The sequence below is a fragment of the Peromyscus leucopus genome, chromosome 13 (genome assembly GCF_004664715.2).
Source record: "Peromyscus leucopus breed LL Stock chromosome 13, UCI_PerLeu_2.1, whole genome shotgun sequence".
NCBI lineage: Eukaryota > Metazoa > Chordata > Mammalia > Rodentia > Cricetidae > Peromyscus > Peromyscus leucopus.
This window is the reverse complement of record NC_051074.1, coordinates 56,636,331-56,658,234: the sequence shown is the minus strand read 5'-3', so window position 1 is coordinate 56,658,234 and position 21,904 is coordinate 56,636,331. Positions and strand designations below refer to the sequence as shown.

Sequence of the window (21,904 nt, the reverse complement as noted above, 5' to 3'; positions counted from 1 at the left end):
TGGAGACAACAAAGGCTGCGGAGCTGATAGTTACTGTCAAGCCTAGAACTCGGGAAGAGAGTCTGGTCTACGTATAAAACAAGACAATGTGCAAAACTAAACTGCCCTTTCCTTCCCCCACTTTTGTTTTTTAAAGAACTGCTTTACAGCTGGGCGGTGGTGGCGCATGCTTTTAATCCCAGCACTTGGGAGGCAGAGGCAGGCGGATCTCTCTCTGAGTTTGAGGCCAGCCTGGCCTACAGAGCAAAATCCAGGACAGGCACCAAAACTACACAGAGAGAGCTTGTTTCGAAAAAACAAAACAAAAAAAGAATTGCTTTACAGATGTGGAGATGCCTGACCATCAGCTTTTACAGATGTGCAGATGTCTATGACCATCAGCCTTAACAGATGTGCAGATGTCTATGACCATCAGTCTTATTTGAGACACTGGAGTAGTCACTGGTTTTGGTACTCTGACCAAAGTCCCTGACAAAAGCAACTTAAGGTTGGAAGAATTGATTTTGGGTCACAGTTTGAGGTAGTGGGGAATTAATGGCAACAGGAGCTTGAAGCAGGTGGTCACCTTGTGTCACAACCAGGAAAGAGAGAGAGAGGAATGCTACTGTAGTCTTTGTCCTTTTCGTTCACTCCAGAATACCAGCCCATGGACTGCTGTCGTGCACATGGAGTGAGTCTTCTCACCTTAATTGTTTCTAACTTAGAAAACCCTCACAGACACACTGAGAGGCTCATTTCCAGTGATTCTAGATCTCTCAAGTTGACAATATTAATAATCCCAAGTCTACCCCTTGTCAACTTGATATCTACTTCTTGTCGCCATAAGCTTATAAATGTGTCCAGTTAAAATCCTCATAATCTTGCTGGGCGGTGGTGGCGCACGCCTTTAATCCCAGCACTCCGGAGGCAGAGCCAGGCGGATCTCTGTGAGTTCGAGGCCAGCCTGGTCTACCAAGTGAGTTCCAGGAAAGGCGCAAAGCTACACAGAGAAAGCCTGTCTCGAAAAACCAAAAAAAAAAAAAAATCCTCATAATCTTTGCACTTCTTAGTGCAAAGTCTTTCGAGAGACTCCAGGACATCTCCTCATTCTGAGCTCTTGTATGACAGAGGATAATCTACTACTGAGACTTTGCTAATCAAGTATTCTCAATACTTATGCTCACAGATAAGTGTAGTTCACACCTTCATCAAAAAGCTATTTGCAGTAGCTGAAGACTATTACAGCGATCTCCAGCTGGTCAAAACACAGAGAGTAAGTGACTGGGGGATGCCCAAGCCCATCTGGTACATCTGCAACACAAACCCTAACCCTAAGGCTCAGAGAACATTGCAGAAGAGGGTGGAGAAAGATCTTAAAGCCAGGGAACCAGGATGCTTGCTCTAAGATTGTTTTCAAGGTATGGCAGGGACGGTGCATCCCGGGCACCTCAACAACATGGCTGCTTGGAAATGATCTGAACAGTGACAACATTAGTTGACATCTCAACATGGATGGAGGAGATCTCATCAGGTTCCACCACACACAAAGACTACAGCAATCAATGGCTGCAGAGAGAGGGACAATTAGTTTCCTTTAGGAAGAAGGCCCCTAACTGGTTACCCGATCCCAGTGGTCAGTCTAACATAGACTTAAGAGCAACACTAAATAGGCTCAGCAAGTCGTACTTACATAAAACCGTGTGCCTGTGTGTGTCTAAAACAGTAACAGTAAAGGGCAAGAATTTGAGAGGGACTTGGAGGAACGCTGGTGGTGTTGGAGAGGGGAGGGGAGGGAAAGGGAGGGAAGGGGAGAGAGAGGGAGGGAGAGGTAGATATGATGTAACCACAGTACTTACATATGAAATTCTCTAAAAATATTAAAAGGAGAAAAAAGTAAGTTATATACTTTCAATATACAACATTCCCATGCCAGAAGGGAGGAATGGGAAAATATGAAGGCAAGATTGGAGCAAAGTCAGACTGAAATCCAGCAGGGTTAGGCACCCAATTCTCAAGTCCCACGTCAGCCATGGTGCTCTCTGAGGAATCATCTGGGCTACAGAGGGCTTAAGGTACCTGCACCTCCCTGTTCTGTTAGCTGTGGCACTGCAGCCTTTTTAAGCAGGTTCCATTCTGTGCCTTCAGCTCTCCTCATCAGCTGTCCCATGGTCCTGGCATCGCCAACATCCTGGAGTCTCCAATGCAGTGGCCTCTCAGGGTCTCTCTGCAGGGACTCCAGCACTGATACACACTGCCCGGCTCAGTGGCTCTCTGGAATCATGGAACAAAGCTCTGTGACGCCCTCAATTTTGTGTCTTTCATGCCTGCAAAGCCAGTACCACACAGATGTCGCTGCTAAGTTCTACTGTCACCTTGGGGTGAAACCTGGCGCCCCTGGTCCACAGCAGCATGGGCCTTTGTGTGCTAACCCTGGAGAAACGTTTTTTGTTGGTGAGTGTTTTTGTTTTTCTAGGGAACCCCTTCAGTGGCATTCTGAATTTAGGCTTTCTCCTTTGAAGTGAATTTGCATTTTCACAAAATGGACCCTTCCATGGGTGTGGTCCTGCCCTCAGGCTCCTTTTCCTGTTCTCATGCACAGATTTCTGTTGGAGCTCTCTTTAATAATTAAGGCAATAACTATCTTGTCTGTGATTTAAAACTTGCTCATGACTTCTTCCTCCCCAAACAGCAACATTTTTTTTTTTTTTAAACCTTCCTGCCCCTTTTCATTGTAGACCCGGATAAAATCAGTGAGCATCAGCTATTCCACAGGATGAGCACTAGCCTGCTTTGAAATGTCCATTACTTGTAAATTCTAACATAATACTCACATTCTCACACCGGGCAGAATACAGTCAGACCTTCTGTCACAAGTAGACTTAGCTCAGTGCCCAAGGGCCTCTGTTCCTCCTTGAGCCTTGTAGCCTGGTCTACTGTCCGTGCTTCAGCTGACATGCTCCTCTTTTCAGCCCTACCACAACTACCCGTATGTTAAGTGCTGCTTCGACACCATCTAGGACTTTCCCTCACACTCTTTCACAGTTCTCTTGCTGACAATTCCAAAGGCCGAACAACCACAGGGTCAGGTTTTCACAGCAATGGCCCAACTTGTAAGTAGAAGGTTCTATCAGTTACTTTAATTAGTGCTGGGACAAAAAATACAGACAACAGACATTTAGGACAGGAAAAATGGGGGGGGGGGTCATGGTGGCAGGAACCCGAGGCAGCTGGTCACCTCACAGTCAGGAAGCAGAGACACTCAGCCAGCTGCTCAGCCAGTGGTCTCCTTTCCATTCAGTCTAGGCCCTCAGTCCATGGACTGCTGTTACTCCTGTTTAGGGTAAACCTTCTCACTTCAAATCGCTCACAGCCATGCCCAGAGGCTGGTCTCTTCTGTGATTCTACTAGATCCTGTCCAGCTGACAACCAATATTGACCATCACAAATACTAAATGACAATTACTTCTATTAGGTATACATTTTGATCAAAATGTGGCTAAAACACTAGCTTCCTTAAGAAAATTATTGCCAAATAATGAAATTGTACTTTCTGTTTATTAAGAAATACATCATATGAGTATATGACCAATAAACAGATGAGAAATTTGCAGATTACATGTTTTAAAAATAAATATGTAACTATGTAATTTCTCACTAGTGAGTGATGCCTTACATAAAATGTCTAACTATACAATCTACTTCTATGTATTTTTATTGAACTATTATTGGCATTATGTTAGTTTACTCTTTGTTAATCAGAATGCCTAAAATAATCAAATTGGAAATATGTAATCTCTTATTTTATTATTTGGAAATTTATGTCTGTTATTTCATATTTGCAGAACCTAGACAAATAACCATGAGACCAGTAAGTAAAAAGTAAAATTATGTCAGAGAGAAACAAAACATGTAAGACTTGGCAATATCAAGTAAGGAATTGTGAGTAGCGTGACTGCTGAGAGAAATAAGCAGAATGTATCCAGTACCAATCTGCAATGCCCAGCAGTCACTGGAGACGGGGATCAGAAGATGGAGTTCAGCAGGGATGGATGGAAGCTGAGGCACACCTCTAAGAGCGCAGGCGCAGCAATGTGACCACAGGAGCGCAAGAGGCAGCACCAACATGAGTATGACTATGTTTTATTTGGCTTCATTTTTGAGACAGGGTCTCACTGGGTATCTCTGGCTGGCCTGAAACTCTCTATGTAGACCAGGTAGGCCTTGAATTCCAAGATTCACCTGTCTCTGCCTCCTGAGTGCTGGGATTGAAGTATGATTCATATCCATCTTTCAGGCAAAATCTTTCCCTTTGCCTCCGGTGTGTGTGTGTGTGTGTGTGTGTGTGTGTGTGTGTGTGTGTGTGCATGTGTGTCAGTGTGCAGGAATAAGGTATGTGCATTTGTGTGTGGAGGTCAAACTCAGGTGTCATGTACCTTGTTTTTGAGATAGGGTCTCTAACATGACTTGGTAATTGCTGGTTAGGCTGTGTTGATTGGCCAGTGAGCCCCAGGGAATTGTTCCATCTTTCCAGCACTGAGATTAATGGTGTGAGTCACAACGCCTAGCTTTCTTATATGACTTCTGGGAATTGAACTCAGGTCCTCCTGATTTCATGGCAAGCACTTTCCTAACTGAGAACCTTCCCAGCCTTCTTTTACCTTTTAAGTCGAGGGAGACTTCAGAATAAATTTTAGTCAAAGGTATAGATGTAGAAGTTAGAAATTTATAATAGTAGCAATGAACACTGAAATATGATAATCGAAGTTGAATTTGCCGTCTTCTGAATGTTCTTTCCAGGCTTTTGATTTTGAATTTTGATATTACCCAAGTACAATTTTTGGGAAATATACAAAGAATTATGCATGTAACTCCATTCCAATCTGGAGAAATCACCTAATCAAGATAAAGTTTTAAAATTTGAATACCATTTTCTGTCTTGACTGTATCTGAGATTTTGGCAAAACAAGTTGCAAAGTCATGTGAATATATGCACTTATGTTTATAGTATCCATTTCATCTTAATATAGTGAATTTCACGAGATTTCTTCAGATTGGTTTTTCAAAACTTTAAAATTATTGGTTGAAGATATACTAAAAATAGAAACAAATAAATGGACTTCACTTAAAATGTGTAAGGAGAATTTTTGCTCTCTCATTCTATTTTTAGAGGCAGCTAAGCCAAGAAGGACAAATGATACTATCCATAACTCAATTGTCAGTAAATTCTGAAGTTTTTATTTATTTCTCAAAATAAAGCTAACTTCAAGACTGTATACATGAATTATATGTGTATATGATGTATATGAGCACACACATAATATACATGTTTATATGTATGTATGCATATAATTTATATAACTGTAGAAGAAACACACTGGGTATGAATTATTATCAGAATTCTTTGTCCAATAATATAATACATCATTAATTTTTATTAACAGTCCAGGATTTGTTTAGCATCATGTTTAACATTTTAAAAATTAAACAGTAACCTTTTTTGTTATCGTGGACAGTGCTATTAAAAAGATTTCTAACATCACTGGTTAATAATTTTCTAAATTACAGAAGAAAATCTTTTGAAATTTCATTATGGGACTTACTTGTCTACTGAATTTTAAAATGGAGAATAATTAGTTCACGAAATGTTTGTATGCCAGTATACAGACATGGGGTCCTACCACTCTCAGGAAACCATTGACTGACAAACATACTCATTGTGGTTTCCAAAGAAAAATGCCTATTTGACTCATGGGAAAAAGTCTGGGATCTGGTCCTTCTGTTTCTGCTGCTACTGCTGAGCACGCGATGCATCTGGGGTTGGCATGGGGAGGAAAGGGTGAATTATTAGGGTAACGCCAATCTCTAGACTTTTCTCCTTCTGTTCTCAAGTTAACAAGTCAGGGAAAGAACTGCAAGGAAACATATAAAACGAGGGACTTCTTGTCCTACTACAGAAATTTTCCTGATTAGAAATCTATGACTTGTTCTTTATCTTTTAAACAATGAAGCCTTTTCATCATTTTCCAAGTTTATACTGCAAGTTGGCCCTGGAACTAGAATCTACAGCTTTCTCTTGGTGTAAGAAATAATTTTACATTTTATCAAGATAATTGCCTTTCTAAAATTAATCATATGTAATTGTATATATTGGTAAAAATGAGAAAAGGAGGAAAGCATTCTAAGAGCACTAATATACTGGAATAGTATATGATAATGTCAGAAGGGAGTCCTTTTATAAAAATTCTATGAGGTGGATCAACATTATATAAAAACTTTGGTATCAAATGGATGATGATATATGAGGTTAGACTTTTATCTGAAACATTAGAGAAAAAATTTAATATAGTTTAATTAATTAGCTAAAAAGCAAGACTATTGATCATGTTGATGGTATTTCTAGTATTGGGAGATGTTATTATAAAGTATTAAATATTATTTAAACTCACACAAACCATGGGAGAAGCAACACTAAATGAGTAGTAACAAATAAAAAAACGTGACAAAGCATAGTAAATGATAACACAGCAAAGCAAATTGACAATTGGAAACCATTCAACTACATTCTTTGTTATTGGAAGTATTAAAATTCTATTAGACATGACTCTTATCCAAAATGTTTAAGTATCAAATATAGAAAACAAAATGTCGAAAACTCTGGGATTAAAAGAAGTAACACAAAGTAGAGAAAATGAAAGACACCTCACTATTCTTGGTATAGTTATTATTTATGGAATGGATAAAACATGTAGAAAGTGTTATTACAATTAAACTAACACATAAAAAGCCAAATGCCACATTTACCTAATTAAAATTTGTAAAACAGTAAAAGCAAATTCCATCAAACTCAGACAGCTTATCATGGAATAAGTAAGTATGGTGAGATAGTAACTAACCCTAAGTTTCACAACGGGCAGCTTCTAGCCGGTTCCTTGAAGCTGGATCTTGGTCACACAAGGATCAATGGACAAGAAATCAGTTGAGCTGGACTAGAGCTGCCCAATTGTCTTAATAATGAATGCTCCACACTGTCTGTTAAGTAAAGAGAAAATATAGAGATCAGGAAGACTGAAGTGAAAAAAGATTAAGAACAGATGAGTACAGAACATAATCAACAGTTACTAAAGACTTGTAGAATGTGGTACTTAGGAAATCAGTTTGCTAGGGAGTGAGAAGCTAGCAATGAGGAGACATTGAGGACCTAGCTCTTGCTTGGCCCTTGCTTTCCAAGAACTTACAATCTGCATTAGACACTCCTTTGTCTAGAGTCATGGTGCAAATGTTCATTATCTAGATCAGGACCAGGTCAGCACAGATTACAAGTGAGCTCTAATAGTAACTTCTATTAGGTGGATTAAAAACCATATTTTAAAAAGTGTAGAAGCATCTTGCAGAAGGCTATCTAGAAGGTTGTTAACACAAAAAACACCCTTTGAGTTGGGCTGGCAGGACAGGTGTAAGAACTAGAGGACCCCCGCATATCCCCGCTGCACTGGGATTGTTGCTATGCTGTTAAGATTAACTGGGTGCCTGAGAGGATACCCAGCCCAGGCAAAGGCTTGAAACGACTGCTGTCTCAGTGGCCTACTGACTGCAATTCATCCCAAATGAGACGAAGTCTATCGAGACCAGAATCCAGACAACGTCCTTCTAAGCTAACAAATAAACCAAAGTGAGTAGTTAGGTCACTAAAACAACCTAGTTGCCATTACATTTTCGGCACCATGGGCCTTGGCTAACTCCTTCTTTTAGGAACCAAGGCTGAGTATTTCCATCTGTTGCAATCTCTGCAGAGCAGCACTGTCCCATAAAATTGTCTATGGTAATGGAAACGCTCCATCTCTACACAGTAAGATACAGTAACCACTAGTATACACGAGTATTTGGCACTAGAGATGTGGCTAGATGAAACTGAGGAAATAGATTTTAAATGTGATTTAATTTGAAATTTATCTGGTTTCCTAAACCAAACTTTGCAGATGATTACTACCAGCTCATTCAATACTGCCCAATGTTACTTATTCATTATGATATCAGTGTTAGGTGTTAAGTGTTTGTTAGATGAATGGATCTAGTGATAAATACAGCTATTCACACTAGTTAAGTACTTAGAGCCTATTGGCTACACTGGGTATATGCTATACATACATACATACATACATACATACATACATACATACATACGTATGCATGGAGTTTGATGTGTGTGAGATTGCTTGGCTCTGTGTGTCTAGACAGAATAGGGAGCTGTGCTAGGTAGCTTTATTATACTCTTAATACATAAAGTTTAGGTTAACAAACATCAGAAAACTAGTGAATAGTTAGTAGTAAAGAATTTGGTAAGAATGTGGGTTTAAATTAATGAGAATGATAAAAGAGAGTACATTATTTTTATTAATTAATTAACCAGTTACTTTTAGATTGAGTCTTACTATATAGTCCAAATAGGCTTGAATTTGCAATTCTGTGACCCTAGTGGCTGAGATTACAGGCATGCAAACTCTGCGAAGCTAAAAACTTCAAGGGGCTGGAGTACAGCTTGGTGGGACAGCACACACTTAACCTGTGTAAGGCTCTAGGCTCAATCTTCAGTACTGCAAAAGCCCACAATGAAACACAAAGTCTAAATACACTAAACTTGATTTTATACAGAATTAAAAGCATGGAAACTGAAAGTGGAGAAGTACTGAAGAAATAGATAATAATCCCACTATATAACAATAGAGATTTTAAAATGGATCTGGAGTAGTGGAGAGAGAAATGAATTTATTATTCTTAGTAAGTTACAGAGCTGAAAAAAAAAAGGACCCAATATATAAAGTAGACTATGTGGCATTAGGTCAGAAAAACCACTGGATTTATTTTGATCTTAGAGAATTTGGATGGGCAAGTTAACATGAAAAAAATTATTATTATTGTTTGAAAGTGTGTATTCATGATTTCCAGTTTGAGGAAGCTGTGCCCCTTATACAGTGTTCTGCCTGCATGTATGCCTGCAGGCCAGAAGGGGGCACCAGATTTCATTATAGATGGTTGTGAGGCACCATGTGATTGCTGGGAACTGAACTCAGGACCTCTGGAAGAGCAGCCAGTGCTCTTAACCTCTGAGCCATCTCTCCAGCCCCATAATTAATATTTAAATGAGGGACTTCCAGGGGAAGATGGTAAACCAGAAGCTGTCCTTCTTTAATATGGCAAGTAAGATCCAGGGAGCACACAATAGACGATATTCCACAGGGAGAGAGAGAATGGTATCAGAAACCACAAAAAGATGGGTAGAGAGACTGAAAAAACAGAAACCCCAAGGGGCCAGAGGAAAAGTGAGCAGCACCTGTTCTTGTGGTAGGGGCCAGAAGCCTCATTCCAAAGGTAAACCAGGTGCCTTGGTGAATGCATACTGGAAGTCTTATCTGTAGGATGGGCCATAGTTCTTGAACACCTCAAATCCAGTAGAAGATTCTGGTGAGATAGTAATTCCTCTAAAACTAGTCAGTAGTGGACAGGTGGTTTCTTCGTGTCTTCTAGGGTGTGGTGAGGTACTATCTTGAGAGGAAACTTTTTTTAAGATGGAGTTTCCTTGGGGGCCACAGAAGAAGAAACAACTGGTCAGAAAACCAAGAGTCAATCTGCCATAGCTCGTAGGGGACGGCTGCTGGCAGTCCTCCTGGCTTGGCAGTGGCAGTGAAGAGCTGATTGGTTTATGCCCTGCCTTCCTTGTTATCTTTCAAGATCACCACAGCAGACACTGAAATCCTTAGCCAGCAGTGGCTAGAACTGAGGCAAGCACTGCAAATGTTCACTTCAGGTCCAAGGACTCCAAAGCCCTGGTGTGTGACACTCCGAGCGATCTTCTCTCTCCACAGGGTGTTCGACGCTCACCAGGGTCAGAAACCAACCAGAGTGAGAGCTCAGTGCTTCGCCCACTTCTCCACAACCCAAACACACACGGGAAACAGGCCACCATGGACCAGCTCAGGAGTGACTGGAAACCTGCCAGCCCACAGCTGGAGAAGTCAAGGATGGTCAGAAGTGAGTCTGGGCAGACAAAGAAGGTAGTCATTTGAAGCATTGTTGAGCTATGGTCCCTTGAACACTTTAGGTACAATACCAGTTTGAACAGGATGAAAGAGAAGAACCATCAACTTCAACCGACTAACCCCTTCACCTGGCAGGATCCAGAAAAAAATGTGTTCCAGTATGTTTTTTTCTAATATTATTTTATTGTTTTAAAAATTCTTTTGTTCTGTATAAAACATCCTCTATTATTATTTTTAAAATATTGTATAGTGAAATCTTTTATTTGACCTAAGTGCCCTTTTTTATTTTTTATTTTATGTTTTTGAAACAGGGTCTCTCTTTTGCTTCTAGTTTTAAAATAAGGTAAAACGCTTTTATAAAACCTTAACTACACTGTGAGGTATAGGTCACATTTAGCCCAATAGACAATTTGGTCTTCCTTTTCTTTGAGTGTAACACTAGTTATTTTCATTGTACACGTATGGTATACCATGAAGATGTTTTCACACAAGTGTATAATACACGTTGAGCAAATTTTGCCCATGTTTTTATACCCTCTCCCTTTTTACCACCCATAAGTCTCTACTCTAGATGGTTTCACACCTACTTTCATGTTTTATATATATAGATGAATTTATGTAGCTATACAAGAGCACCATATGATACTTGTTTTTTGAGACTGACTTGATTAGCTTACCATGCTTGGCTCCAGTTGCATCTTATATTTCCTGCAAACCACATAACTGTCCACTATGACTGAAAATTTTCATTGTGTATGCATGTGTACGTGTGTGTGTGTATGTGTGTATAGAACACATTTTCTTCACTCATTACTCTCGTTAGACAATTAGGTTGGTTCCGTACCTTAGCTCCACTTCTTATGCTTCTGTAGTTTTCTTTATTGTACAATAAGTATTTCTTCATCTTGCTCTCTGTCTTCCTAACGTTCTGTCTCCCGAGTCTTTCTTTAGACCAGAATTCCTTTCTTTTTCCTCTTTCCCTGCCTACTTCCTTCGTTCAGTTATTGCTTAAACATCTTTAAAACTGTAAATTATTTTATGGAGTGTTTGTCCATGTGTACAATTGCCTATGTGAATGAAGGCATGCACATGCCGCAGCATGTGTGGAGGTTAGAGCACAACTTCCATGTGAGTTCCCTCCTCCTACTGTGGGTTCTCGGGGCCAACTGCAAATGCTTTTATCCACCAACCCATCTCACTGGCCCTCAGTTACTATTTCTACCCTAAGTAACTTCTAACATCTAATAACTCTGTATTTTGGCCATTTCTTTTCTGTGGTCACTGGTGGTAGACTAGTTGCTTTTACTTAATTTACTTTCATGATTCTTTAAAAAGTTTCTCTGTCATTTTTAAAAAGAACATCTTTATTTACTCTTTGGCAATTTTATATATGTATACAATATATCTCATTCATATCTAAAATCTCCCTCCTGCTCCTCCTAATGTTCCTTCCCAAACTTTATTTGCCCCCTTGTAGAATGTTATTTTAACTACCCAAAGATGGGTTACATTTGTTTCTGCTGTGGAAAATTACTTTAACTGTGTGAAGGTATGTTACATTTGTTTCTGCTCTATTTGTTGAATAATGAAAAGATGTGTTGCTGTTTCACCTTGCCTGCCTAGGGCACCTGACTGGTCTAATAAAAACTGGAATGGCCAGTAGCTAGGCAGGAGACAGATAGGCAGGACTGGTGGGCAGAGAGAATAAGCAGAATTCTAGGCTTGAGAGAGAAGGAGAGAATAGAGGGAAAAAGACAGGGACACCTCTGGGGCCAGAAGCCAGGCAGCTGCCAGCCAGACACAAGAACCATTGAAAAGTAGGTCATACAGAAAGAAAGGAAGGTAAAAATCCCCAAGGCAGGATGCAGATGACGAGAAAAAGGTTAAGTTATAAGAACTAGCAAGGAATGAGCATAAGATAAGGCTGAGCATTCATGACTAACATTAAGTCTCCATGTCCTGATTTGGGAGCTGGTTGGTGGCCTAAAAAGAAAGCCTGGTACAGCCCCCACCTTTGGTAACTCACTGAGTCCAATTATTATTGCCAGCTCAAATACTGACTGACCTTTTTAGCTTGAGTTTGTGCAGGTAGGCGTCATGAGTGGTATGACCATGTCATGTCCAGAAGATAGCACTTCATAACCCCCCTCCAAAAAAACCCCTTAAAATAACATCAGAATTCAACAAAAATTCTAAAAGCCACAAAGCATGGAATGATACATTTTAAGTTCTGAAACTAAATAAGCACCAACCAAGACTGCTGCATCCACTTACCTTTTAAAACCAATGGAAACATATACATTTCAGAAGAGCACAAATTAATTAGTGAACATTAAAGAAGATAATTAAAGAAACAACAGAGAGAAAGAAAAAAAGTCTCAATTATGAAAGAAAAAAATACATTTCAGCCGGGCGGTGGTGGTGCACGCCTTTAATCCCAGCACTCGGGAGGCAGAGGCAGGCGGATCTCTGTGAGTTCGAGGCCAGCCTGGGCTACCAAGTGAGTCCCAGGAAAGGCGCAAAGCTACACAGAGAAACCCTGTCTCAAAAAAAAAAAAATACATTTCATGAAAGGAATAGATGAACAAAGTCAACCCAGGAAAAAACCTATCCAACTATAAATTAGTGCTTCCTCTTACTCCAGAGGAGAAAAACAATTCTTGAACCAACTAGGAAAACAACCAAAAATGACAGAAATCTACAAACCTATAACTAATAACGGTAAGTGCAAATGGTTTTTACTCTCCAATTAACAGACACAGACCAGGATGAGAAGACAGGTCAATGGGTAGAGTCCTTTCTGAACAGAGGGAGAGGGGGTGCCGCCATAGTAAAGACAGGAACACTTAGATAATGCACTCCTTACTTTCAGAAATGGATATCTTAAGGATCAGAAAGGGAGGAAGGGCAGAAGGTGCTTGGTGTCACCGGCGTAAGGAGACGCCAAGAAAGTCCTCTCTTTTCAGTATTTGGCACTTTATCAGAGCAGCTGTGGGACACTATTTCAAAATGACCACTGACGCACTGGTGACTCAGCAGCCCAAGAGCCGGTGAACCAACCTCGGGGGAACTGAGAGCAAGTGTCACAGGATTCTATGTGGGAATCTGGTCAGCAGAATATTACGAGATTAGGAGTGTGTGTACAGGGGTAGGACAAGCTTTTACAACTGGACTCCTAAGGATTACCCAGCTGTGTGACAGGTGTCTGAGAGTCCACTTGTGAAGCACTGCCCACTGATGGAGAAGCATCAGTAACTAGCCCTGTCAAAGGATGGCCTGTAGGTGAGAAGAACATTCCAACTCCATTCCTGAAGTGCTGCCAGGGTTGTGACCAGTAGCTGCGAGCAAACACTGCAAAGGCTTGCCTAGGAGTGTGACAGGCTTCTGGAGCCAGAGAAAGAAGAGCGAAAGACTTGAGACTGAAATCAGCGAAAAGGCCAGACTATAAGCATACTCTATAACCCCATCTAGCTATCTTTCCTGGACATTTATCTCATATATCCAATGCACGGATCAGGAGTCCCATAAAACCCAACCCACATTCTGTTGAGAGAAGTATAGCTCTGGGATCCCTCCTATCCCAAAGAGAGCCCTTTGCAATAAAGCTGTTACTTTCACTTCTTTTTGGAGGCTCAGTCTTGTGTATTTCTTTGATGTTCAATACTTTGTCCCATTAAACAAGCTTGGCAATCCCCTAGATCACCATTGGCGACCTCATTACAAGATGGAAGCCAATGCTTTACGAATGCCGGGCAAGCGCTCTACCAACTGAGCTACATCTCCAGCTCACCCTTTATTTTTTAAAAAAATTATTTTATTATTTTATGGGTCTGAGCATTCTGCTTGCATGTACATCTGTGTACCCTGTGCATGCCATCCCCTGGAACTGGAGTTACAGACAGTTGTAAGCTACTACGTGGGTGCTGGGAATCTAACCCCTGCCCTCTAAAGAGCAGCCAGTATTCTGAACTGTTGAGCAATCTCTCAAGTTCTGATCCTTTATTTGTTATCTCATTTAAAAAATAAATTGAAAAGATTTTAAAAGTATAGGTGAAAACTAGAAAACTGCTCTGGGAAAACAACTAGAGAATTGTTAGTAGCTCATCAAAGTAGGAAAAATATTTTTCAAAGTAATATGGAAAGATACAACTGAACACAAGGAAAAAGAGCCATATGTTACAAATAATAACATTTGAGGACAGGTACCTGACAGAACTGAAAAGAACTTTGGACAAGAATTAGTAGAAGACCCTTAGGGTTTGGCTAATGACTCACCAAGTCTTGACTAGACACCTTAAATGGTTTGATGGTTAATATTGATGGTCAACTTCATGATACCTAGGGTTACCTTTGAGACAAGCTGCTGAGGAATCGTCTAGATGAGATTAGCCTCTTTATATGTCTATGAGGATTATCTATTTAGATTAGGGTAACAGTGGTGTATTCTGGCTAGTTTCTTGTTACCTTGACACAAACTCAAGAACATCTGGAAAGAGAGAATCTTTTTTTTTAAAGATTTATTTATTTATTTATTATGTACACAGTATTCTGTCTGCATGTATGCCTGCAGGTCAGAAGAGGGTGCCAGATCTCATTACAGACGGTTGTGACCCATCATGTGGTTGCTGGGGATTGAATTCAGGACCGAAAGAGGGAATCTTAATTGAGAAAACTTTCATCAGATTAAACTATATGCAAGTCTGTGGGGCATTTTATTGATTAATGATTGATATGAGAGGGCCCATCCCACTGTGGATGATGCCTCTCTTGGGCAGGTGGTCCTGGGTTGTATGAAGAAACAGGCTGAGAAAGCCATGGCAGCAAGCCAGTAAGCAGTGTTCTGCCATGGCCTCTGCTTCAGTTCCTGCTTCTACTTCCTGCCTCGAGTTCTCAGTGATGAACTATAAAGTGTAAGCTTAAGTAAACCCTTTCCTCTCCAAGTTGGTTTTGGCCAGTGTTTTATCATGGCAACAGAAACCTAACTCAAACAAGGTGGGTTCAAGCCTGACCCTGAATGTGGGTATCACCACTCAATGGGTTGGTGTTCTGAGCTGCTTAAGAAGGGACAGCAAGCTGAGTATCAGCATTCACCTCTCTCTGCGAGCTTCCTGACTGGCTGCAGGGTGACCACCTGCCTCACGCTCCTGTCACCAGAACTTCTCGGCCATGATGGACTGCACTCTCAAACTGTGAATCAAAATAAATCCTTCCTCAAGTAGTTTCTGTCAGCTCTTTGTTATAGTACAACAGGCCATTAAGGTGGAGGTTTGAAAGATCAAAATGCTGTGAGAAATGTGGACCATGCCTGCTTAGCTCATGAGGTTTCAGAGGGGAACAAGAACTTGATCAGAAACTGTAGTAGAGGTTGCTTATTTTACATTCTGGGAAAGAATAAGGCTGCATTCTTCCTGTGTCTTGAGAACTTGAGTGAGGCTGAATCCAGGAGTAATCTTTGGAGGAGGAAATGTCAAGGCAAGGTGTCATTCAGTCAGTGACATGGATACTTTTCAATGCTCTTATTCCTATCTACAGTGAGACAGTAAAAAAATTAAAAACATGAACTTTAGCAAGAAAAGTATGTGAACAAGTTTAAAATTGTGGACTGGAGAATGCAGATGAGAAAACATCTGTAATTGTTGGAAGCATTACTCTTTAATAGGACAACAAGAAAGGAGAATTGAAGACAAGAATCCATCATCAAATGCTCCAACTTGTGAAAATACAAATTTATGAGACAGGAGAAACCTGAACTGGGAATGCCACAGAAGAGATCCCTACTACAAACAAACAAACAAATTAAGGAAAGTGATTTTGTAGATTCAGCCACCAAGACATACAGCCTGTGATCCAAGAGTGCTAGGTTCCAACCCAATCTGGCAGCCGAACTTGGCATTATCTTTGTGGCCTTGGTTTTTGCAGACATGAAAGATATGAGATTCAGGGGAGAGGTTACAGGGTTTTGTTCCATAGTCTCTGAGTGCCACCGAGGCCAGGCACTGTGTGGCAGGGTCAGAGTTCTTGCAAAGAAACTTTGAGAGGTGCCTATGTGGAGCTGTGAAGGTCAAGTCTAAATTGTGATGTAGACTCTAGGATGTTGGAGATGCTACGACCATAGGATGTCCACCAAAGAAAGGTGCAGACAAGAAAACAGAGCCAGTCCAAGAGTGTGCTTATGTGTGCTGAAGTCAGCTGAGCTGGAGGACCAAGGAGGCCCTTGGAGCCCATATGATTTCATCATGAGCTCCAGATGATGGACATGGAGCTTAAGGATTTGGTGTTTTACCTGCTTATGTTTTTGGTCTTGCTTTGGTCTGATCTTGCCCTTGCCATGTCTCCATTCTTCCCTTTTAGAGTGGGAATATTGACTCTGTATCATTGTATACTGGAAGTATGTAACTAACTATTGGATTGAAGTTAAAAAAAGAGATTGCCTGAGTCTCAGAAGAGACTCTGCACTTCAACTTTTCAACAGTTTTGGAACTGTTAAAGACTATGGGGATTTTTGAAATTGGAGTGAATACATTTTGCATTATGTGATGGCCATGTGGATGAGTGGAAGATTATGGCTTGAAAGTGATATGCTTGGCTGTTATCTTCACTGCTGTGATAAAACAGCATGACCAAAAGCAACCTGGGGTAGAAAGGGTTTATTTCAGCTTAATACTCAGATCACACTCCATTAAGGCAGGAACTGGGGAGGCAGGAGCTGATGCAGAGGTCGTAGAGAATACTTTTATTGTCTTGTTCCTCATGGCCTGCTTAGCCTGTTTTATTACACAACCAAAGACCACTTTCTTTAATATAATATATATTATTAACATGTAATTATATTATAGTATAATTAATATAATACAGGCACCACTTCAAGTCCACTTTCTAATACAGCCCAAGGCACCACCCTACAATGGGCTAGACTCTCCATATCAACCACTAATTAAGAAAATGCCCCACAGGCTTGCCTATATATGGCCACTCTATGGAGTTATTTTTTCCATTGTGATTTCTTCTCAGAAAACACTAGCTAGTGTCAAGATGATGAAACACACCCACCCAGGACAGTTATTAAGTTGACAGGAGATGGGTTTGTTATGGTTACATTGTCCATTTCACAGGATTTCACGGGATCATTGAGGAGATAAGCTTCCTCGGAATCATTTAGATGGGGCTGGCTGCTGGATTAGATTAACAGACTAGCAAGATCCACCCTCCCTTTGGATGGCAGTCCAGGACTGAATACACCAGAAGGGAAACTGAGCACTGGCATGCACCTCTCCATCCTGACTGTGTGACCAGCTGCTTCTAGCTCCTGGTGCTCCCTCCTGTCATCATGAAATCTTTGTGGCGATCAACTCTAACTTTAAATTGTGAGCCAAAATAAACCTCCTTTCTTTGACAGGTTTTGTTAGGTATTTTGTTGCAGTAATGAGACAAGTAGCCAACATAGGTACATACTGAAATTTCTACCTCATCTGAAGCTTCTTTTCCAAGTTTTTTTTTTATTACAAATCATTCATAGTGATCAAAAAATCATTAATGGAAAAGCCCAGAAATAAACAATTTTTCTGTTTTAAATTGCTTATGCTGTCTCATTCCCAACATGTTCTGGGTGTGAACTATCCCTCTGCTTATCATAATCATGCTGCACAGTCTCCCAACAATTGAGCTATATATTAGCTGTGTTATCAGATTGAGCTTGTGCATATCTAGCATTTGGTACTAGCTGAGGTCTGAGGCATTTTCTGGGTCTGGGATGACTGTTTATGGATGGGAGCACCTACTGTGTTTTGACTTGACAATACTAAAGAAACACAAATTCATTTGGAATGAAAGGTAATCCTTATCTTTTACCCATATGCTTTTCTAAAGCAGGTAAAATTAAAATGTTAATGGAGTATGTAATATAATATAAAAATTCCCCTGCTTACTCTCATCCTCAAAGTGGGGGAAGATGTTATTCAAAAAATGTTTAGAGAAATATCCTGTAAAAGATTATGGTTTCATAGATTGAATCTTATGCTATGAAAGGTAAGGTGCCATTCAGATGGTCTGACTTTTAAGGAGTAGCAGCAAAAAAAAAAAAAAAAAAAAAAAAAAAAAAAAAAAAAAAGAGAAATGATGTCCAATTAGAAGAAATAATAGGCTCAGAATGCAGAGAAAATGCTCAAGAATGGAAACATATAATTTTGATATGAAAAACAGATGTGCTATATTATAGGTAGATATCCTGCTAAAGGTACTTGAAAATTAGACTATCATGGAGCTAATATGTAACCTTTCACAGTAGTTATTAAGAATTTAAGTTTTTGTATATGTATTATATGTTGAACATAATCTATTTATAGCCCCCATTTCTTTTTATTCTCATCCCTCCACCCTAATGTTAGTCCCCTCTGTTTACGCAGGTTTACTTTCATTTTATATCATATATATATATATGTGACTTTATGTATCTGCATAAAATCTAGGAACTAAAAATGAGAAAAAACAAAGCATCTGTCTTTCTAAAATTGTCTAATTCACTTAATATGACTGCTTTCAGTTGCTTCTAATAAATAACTAATTCTAATTTTTTACTGCTCTCCACCCCAGATAGATATTTTGGATAGGCAGAATTTACAGCCTATCCAGTATTAGAATAACCCGTAGGTGTTTGATCAAATAATCTACATTAAACTCAAATCAGATAAAAAAAAAACCCCAGAAATACACTCAATAAATACATACTATATATCCCATTAGGCTTGAAGAAAATGAATTAACCTGACAATGGATTAACCCAAAGATCATACAACTATATCCTGTAGGCCAACCCACCAAAGCTGCAAGTAGAATGGTGGTTACCAACTTGGAAGAGTAGGTGTGGCTTTCTCATTTGAATGAGAATGACCCCAACGGCTCATGTTAATATTTGGTCTCCAGGTAGTGAAACTGTTTGGGAAGGATTAGGAGGTATGGCCTTGTTTCACTGGGGGTGGGCTTTGAGGTTTCAAAAGCCCACACCAGGCCCTAACCCATCTTGCTTTCTCTGTCTGCTGCCTGTGACCAGGATGTAAGTCTCAGGAATTGTTACAGCACCATGCCTGCCTGCCGCTGTGCTCCCTGACTTGATGATCATGGACTAACCCTGTAAACTGTAAGCAACCCCCCAATTAACTGCTTCCTTCTATAAGATTCCTTGGTCACAGTGTCTCTTTCACAGCATTAGAATAAGACAGTAGAAAGAAAGAAAGAGAAATGTTGATCAATGGGTGCTTAGTTAGAAGTAGACAGGAGCAAGAAGATTTAGTGTGCTACTCCAAAGTAGATAAAGATAATGATAAAAACGTGTGGGAGGATTACAGGCTCAAGACTAATTTGAGCTACAAAGTTAAATACTGTCTCAAACATTCTTGGAAGTATCAAAAGTATTTTTAAAATAATGAAATCCCGTTAGTAGAAACATGTGTGGAACTTGGAAATCACTATGTTAAAAAAAATGACCTAGATACAAAAACATAAGTACTGCATGATCTTTTGAAATCTAAATATGTGTGCACCTACACATGTTCGTGCATTATAAATAAATAAATGTAAAAATGTAAAAAAAAAAGAAAAAGAATAAAAGGGAGCTTGCTTTCATTCTCTCTCTTCTATCTTGTAAGCAGCTTCCCAACCTGTGAGTTTTGACCCTTTGAGGGTTGCATATAAGATATCCTGCATATCAGTAAATTACATTACAAGTTGTAACAGTAGCAAAGTTTCAGTTATGAAGTAGCCATGAAATAATTTTATGGTTGGGGGTCACCAGAGCATGAACTGTATCAAAGCGTTGCAGCATTAGGAAGGTTGAGAACCACTGTGTAAGGATACAATAAGAAGATAGACACTTGCATCTGCAGGCATGATTTCCCAGCTTCCAAAACTGAGAAATGAATATGTGTTGCCATAGCAGCCCAGCTTATGGTACAGTTGTTAGAGAAGATTGAACTAAGGCAACTTTGTGTTGAGGAAATAATTACTGGTCATAAAAATTGTATTTCCCTTGATTAAAGTCAAAGTCAGAGTCAGAAATTACAGTTTACTAGAAATCCCAAGAAATGAACAAGGTATTAAAAATAGTGCTTTGAGATTAAAAAGAACAGAGGTACCTAGATACATACGTAGACACATAAGATCAATTCTTGTGTACATTCTTTGTAAGTTCAGCTTATATGTTATGACTTACTATAGAAAGATGGATAAAAAATCTAAATATTTCAAAAGCACGAGGTTCCTCTGAAATACTGAATTTTTAAAATTTATTTTAACCATCACATGAAAAACAACAATTGTATGTATTAATCGATTACTTCTTATGGTTTTCAATGCATTGTGTAATGTTGAAGTTAGGTTAAGCATCTTTATCTTCCCTAAGATTTAATATTTCTTTAGTGTAAAAACTTTCAAAATATTTACTTTTAGTTTTTTTGAATGCATAGTACATTATTGTTATGTATAGTTACTACTTTGTAAGAGTACACTAAATCTTTTGTCTTCTGTTATAATCAACATTTCTTTATCCCTTATTATTCCTACTTAGCCTAGGTGTGGTAAAGAACAGGAAGGCAATAAAGGTGCAGATTAGACAGGAAGAAGCTCTCTCTTGGGAAGCTACGGTATGGTGGTAAGCTAAGGTTAGTCAGAGGCTCTTCACTATTTCTCCGATCTCTTTGGCTATTACCCCTGTATATGGCTCTGTTTCTTATTTAATAAAACTATTTAGAAATTCATCTACAAATGGCGCCAAGACGTGGGGCAAGAGTTGTCACCTAAAACCCGAGAAAGCTTTTAAAAAGGGTTCTAAAATGGAGCCAACAGCAGCTTCCTAGCTGTCTCTCTCAGACCAGCCACAGCCTGCAGGCTTGAGCTACTCTATGCCAGGTTTGTGGGGTGCAGGCTTGACCTGCAGCATGGCCTTTGCTAATAAAGTCAAACAAACAAACAAACAAACAAAAAAAAAAAAAAGAAAAAAAAAAGAAAGAAAAGGTTTTTGGTCTGTATGTTGCTGGATGAAAGCATAGACCCATTGCATCCCAGAGTCAGAGGAGAGCATGGCTCCCTGAGCTGGAGGTGAATTACCTCTGCCACATTGGGAAGCTGAGATGGGAGGAGTCAGCAGCAAAGTCTTCTGCTTCAGTACTAGCCACTGCAGTTTAAAGCAACAGTTACACAATAAGGCAGATTCAGATAGACTAAGACTTTACATGGTTTACAAGGTGTGTAAAAATGTACGTAAGTTTGCAAGAGAGAAGAAAATGAATATAGATAGTTATATAAAGAAATAGTTTTAAAAAATAAAGTCTTTTTTTGCAGGGCTGAGGACTGAACCTAGCCAGGGCCTTGCGCTTGCCAGGCAAGTGCTCTACCACTGAGCTAAGCCCCCAACTCCTAAAAATAAAGTCTTTAAAGAGACAGTAAAGGTAGTATAAAAAATAAAGCCACATAAAGATGGATATTACACAGAGAATCTGGATTGTGTTGTCTTTGGGATTTTTAACTGCAGAAAGACATTTGATTGTAAAAGCTGCTGAATTAAACCAGTATGTATATTTTAAAGGTACCTTGATTTCAAAATTTGGATCTAAGGATATGTTGCTTTGGAAAGGAGGCTCTGCTTTTGTTTCCACAGAAAGCAAGAAGGTATGGATTTGTTCCAGATTAAGTTACATCAGGTTTGACCAGCCAAGACTCCCTGAAAGGTCTCTGATGACATCATGGCCCAGATGATCCAACATCCAGAATGGTTTCAAGGCAACTGGCTCAGACAATGTAGCCTCACAGACTATTCCAGTCAGGACTTGACCATAATTCTTAATTTCTCAGAATCCGCATAAGAACACAGCACCCTCTATCAGGAGGAAGCAGCCTAGAAA

General features: G+C 39.6%; 1 protein-coding gene across 7 annotated transcripts in view; it reads right to left on the bottom strand.

The window, feature by feature from the left end:
• Nucleotides 1–21,904, bottom strand: part of Boll (boule homolog, RNA binding protein) — a 92,488-nt gene that overhangs the window by 13,579 nt on the left and 57,005 nt on the right. For 4 of the 7 annotated variants that reach the window (XM_037210405.1, XM_028886210.2, XM_037210407.1 and 1 more), the window contains one exon: nucleotides 6,684–7,008. The exons of 1 other annotated variant lie outside the window; for it this stretch is intronic. In XM_037210405.1, coding sequence (XP_037066300.1) covers nucleotides 6,985–7,008 — 24 coding nt within the window. In that variant the 3' untranslated portion in view covers nucleotides 6,684–6,984. Of the gene's footprint in view, nucleotides 1–6,683; nucleotides 7,009–21,904 lie in introns of those variants that run through there. 2 more of the 7 variants (XR_005092676.1, XR_005092677.1) reach the window with 1 other exon arrangement.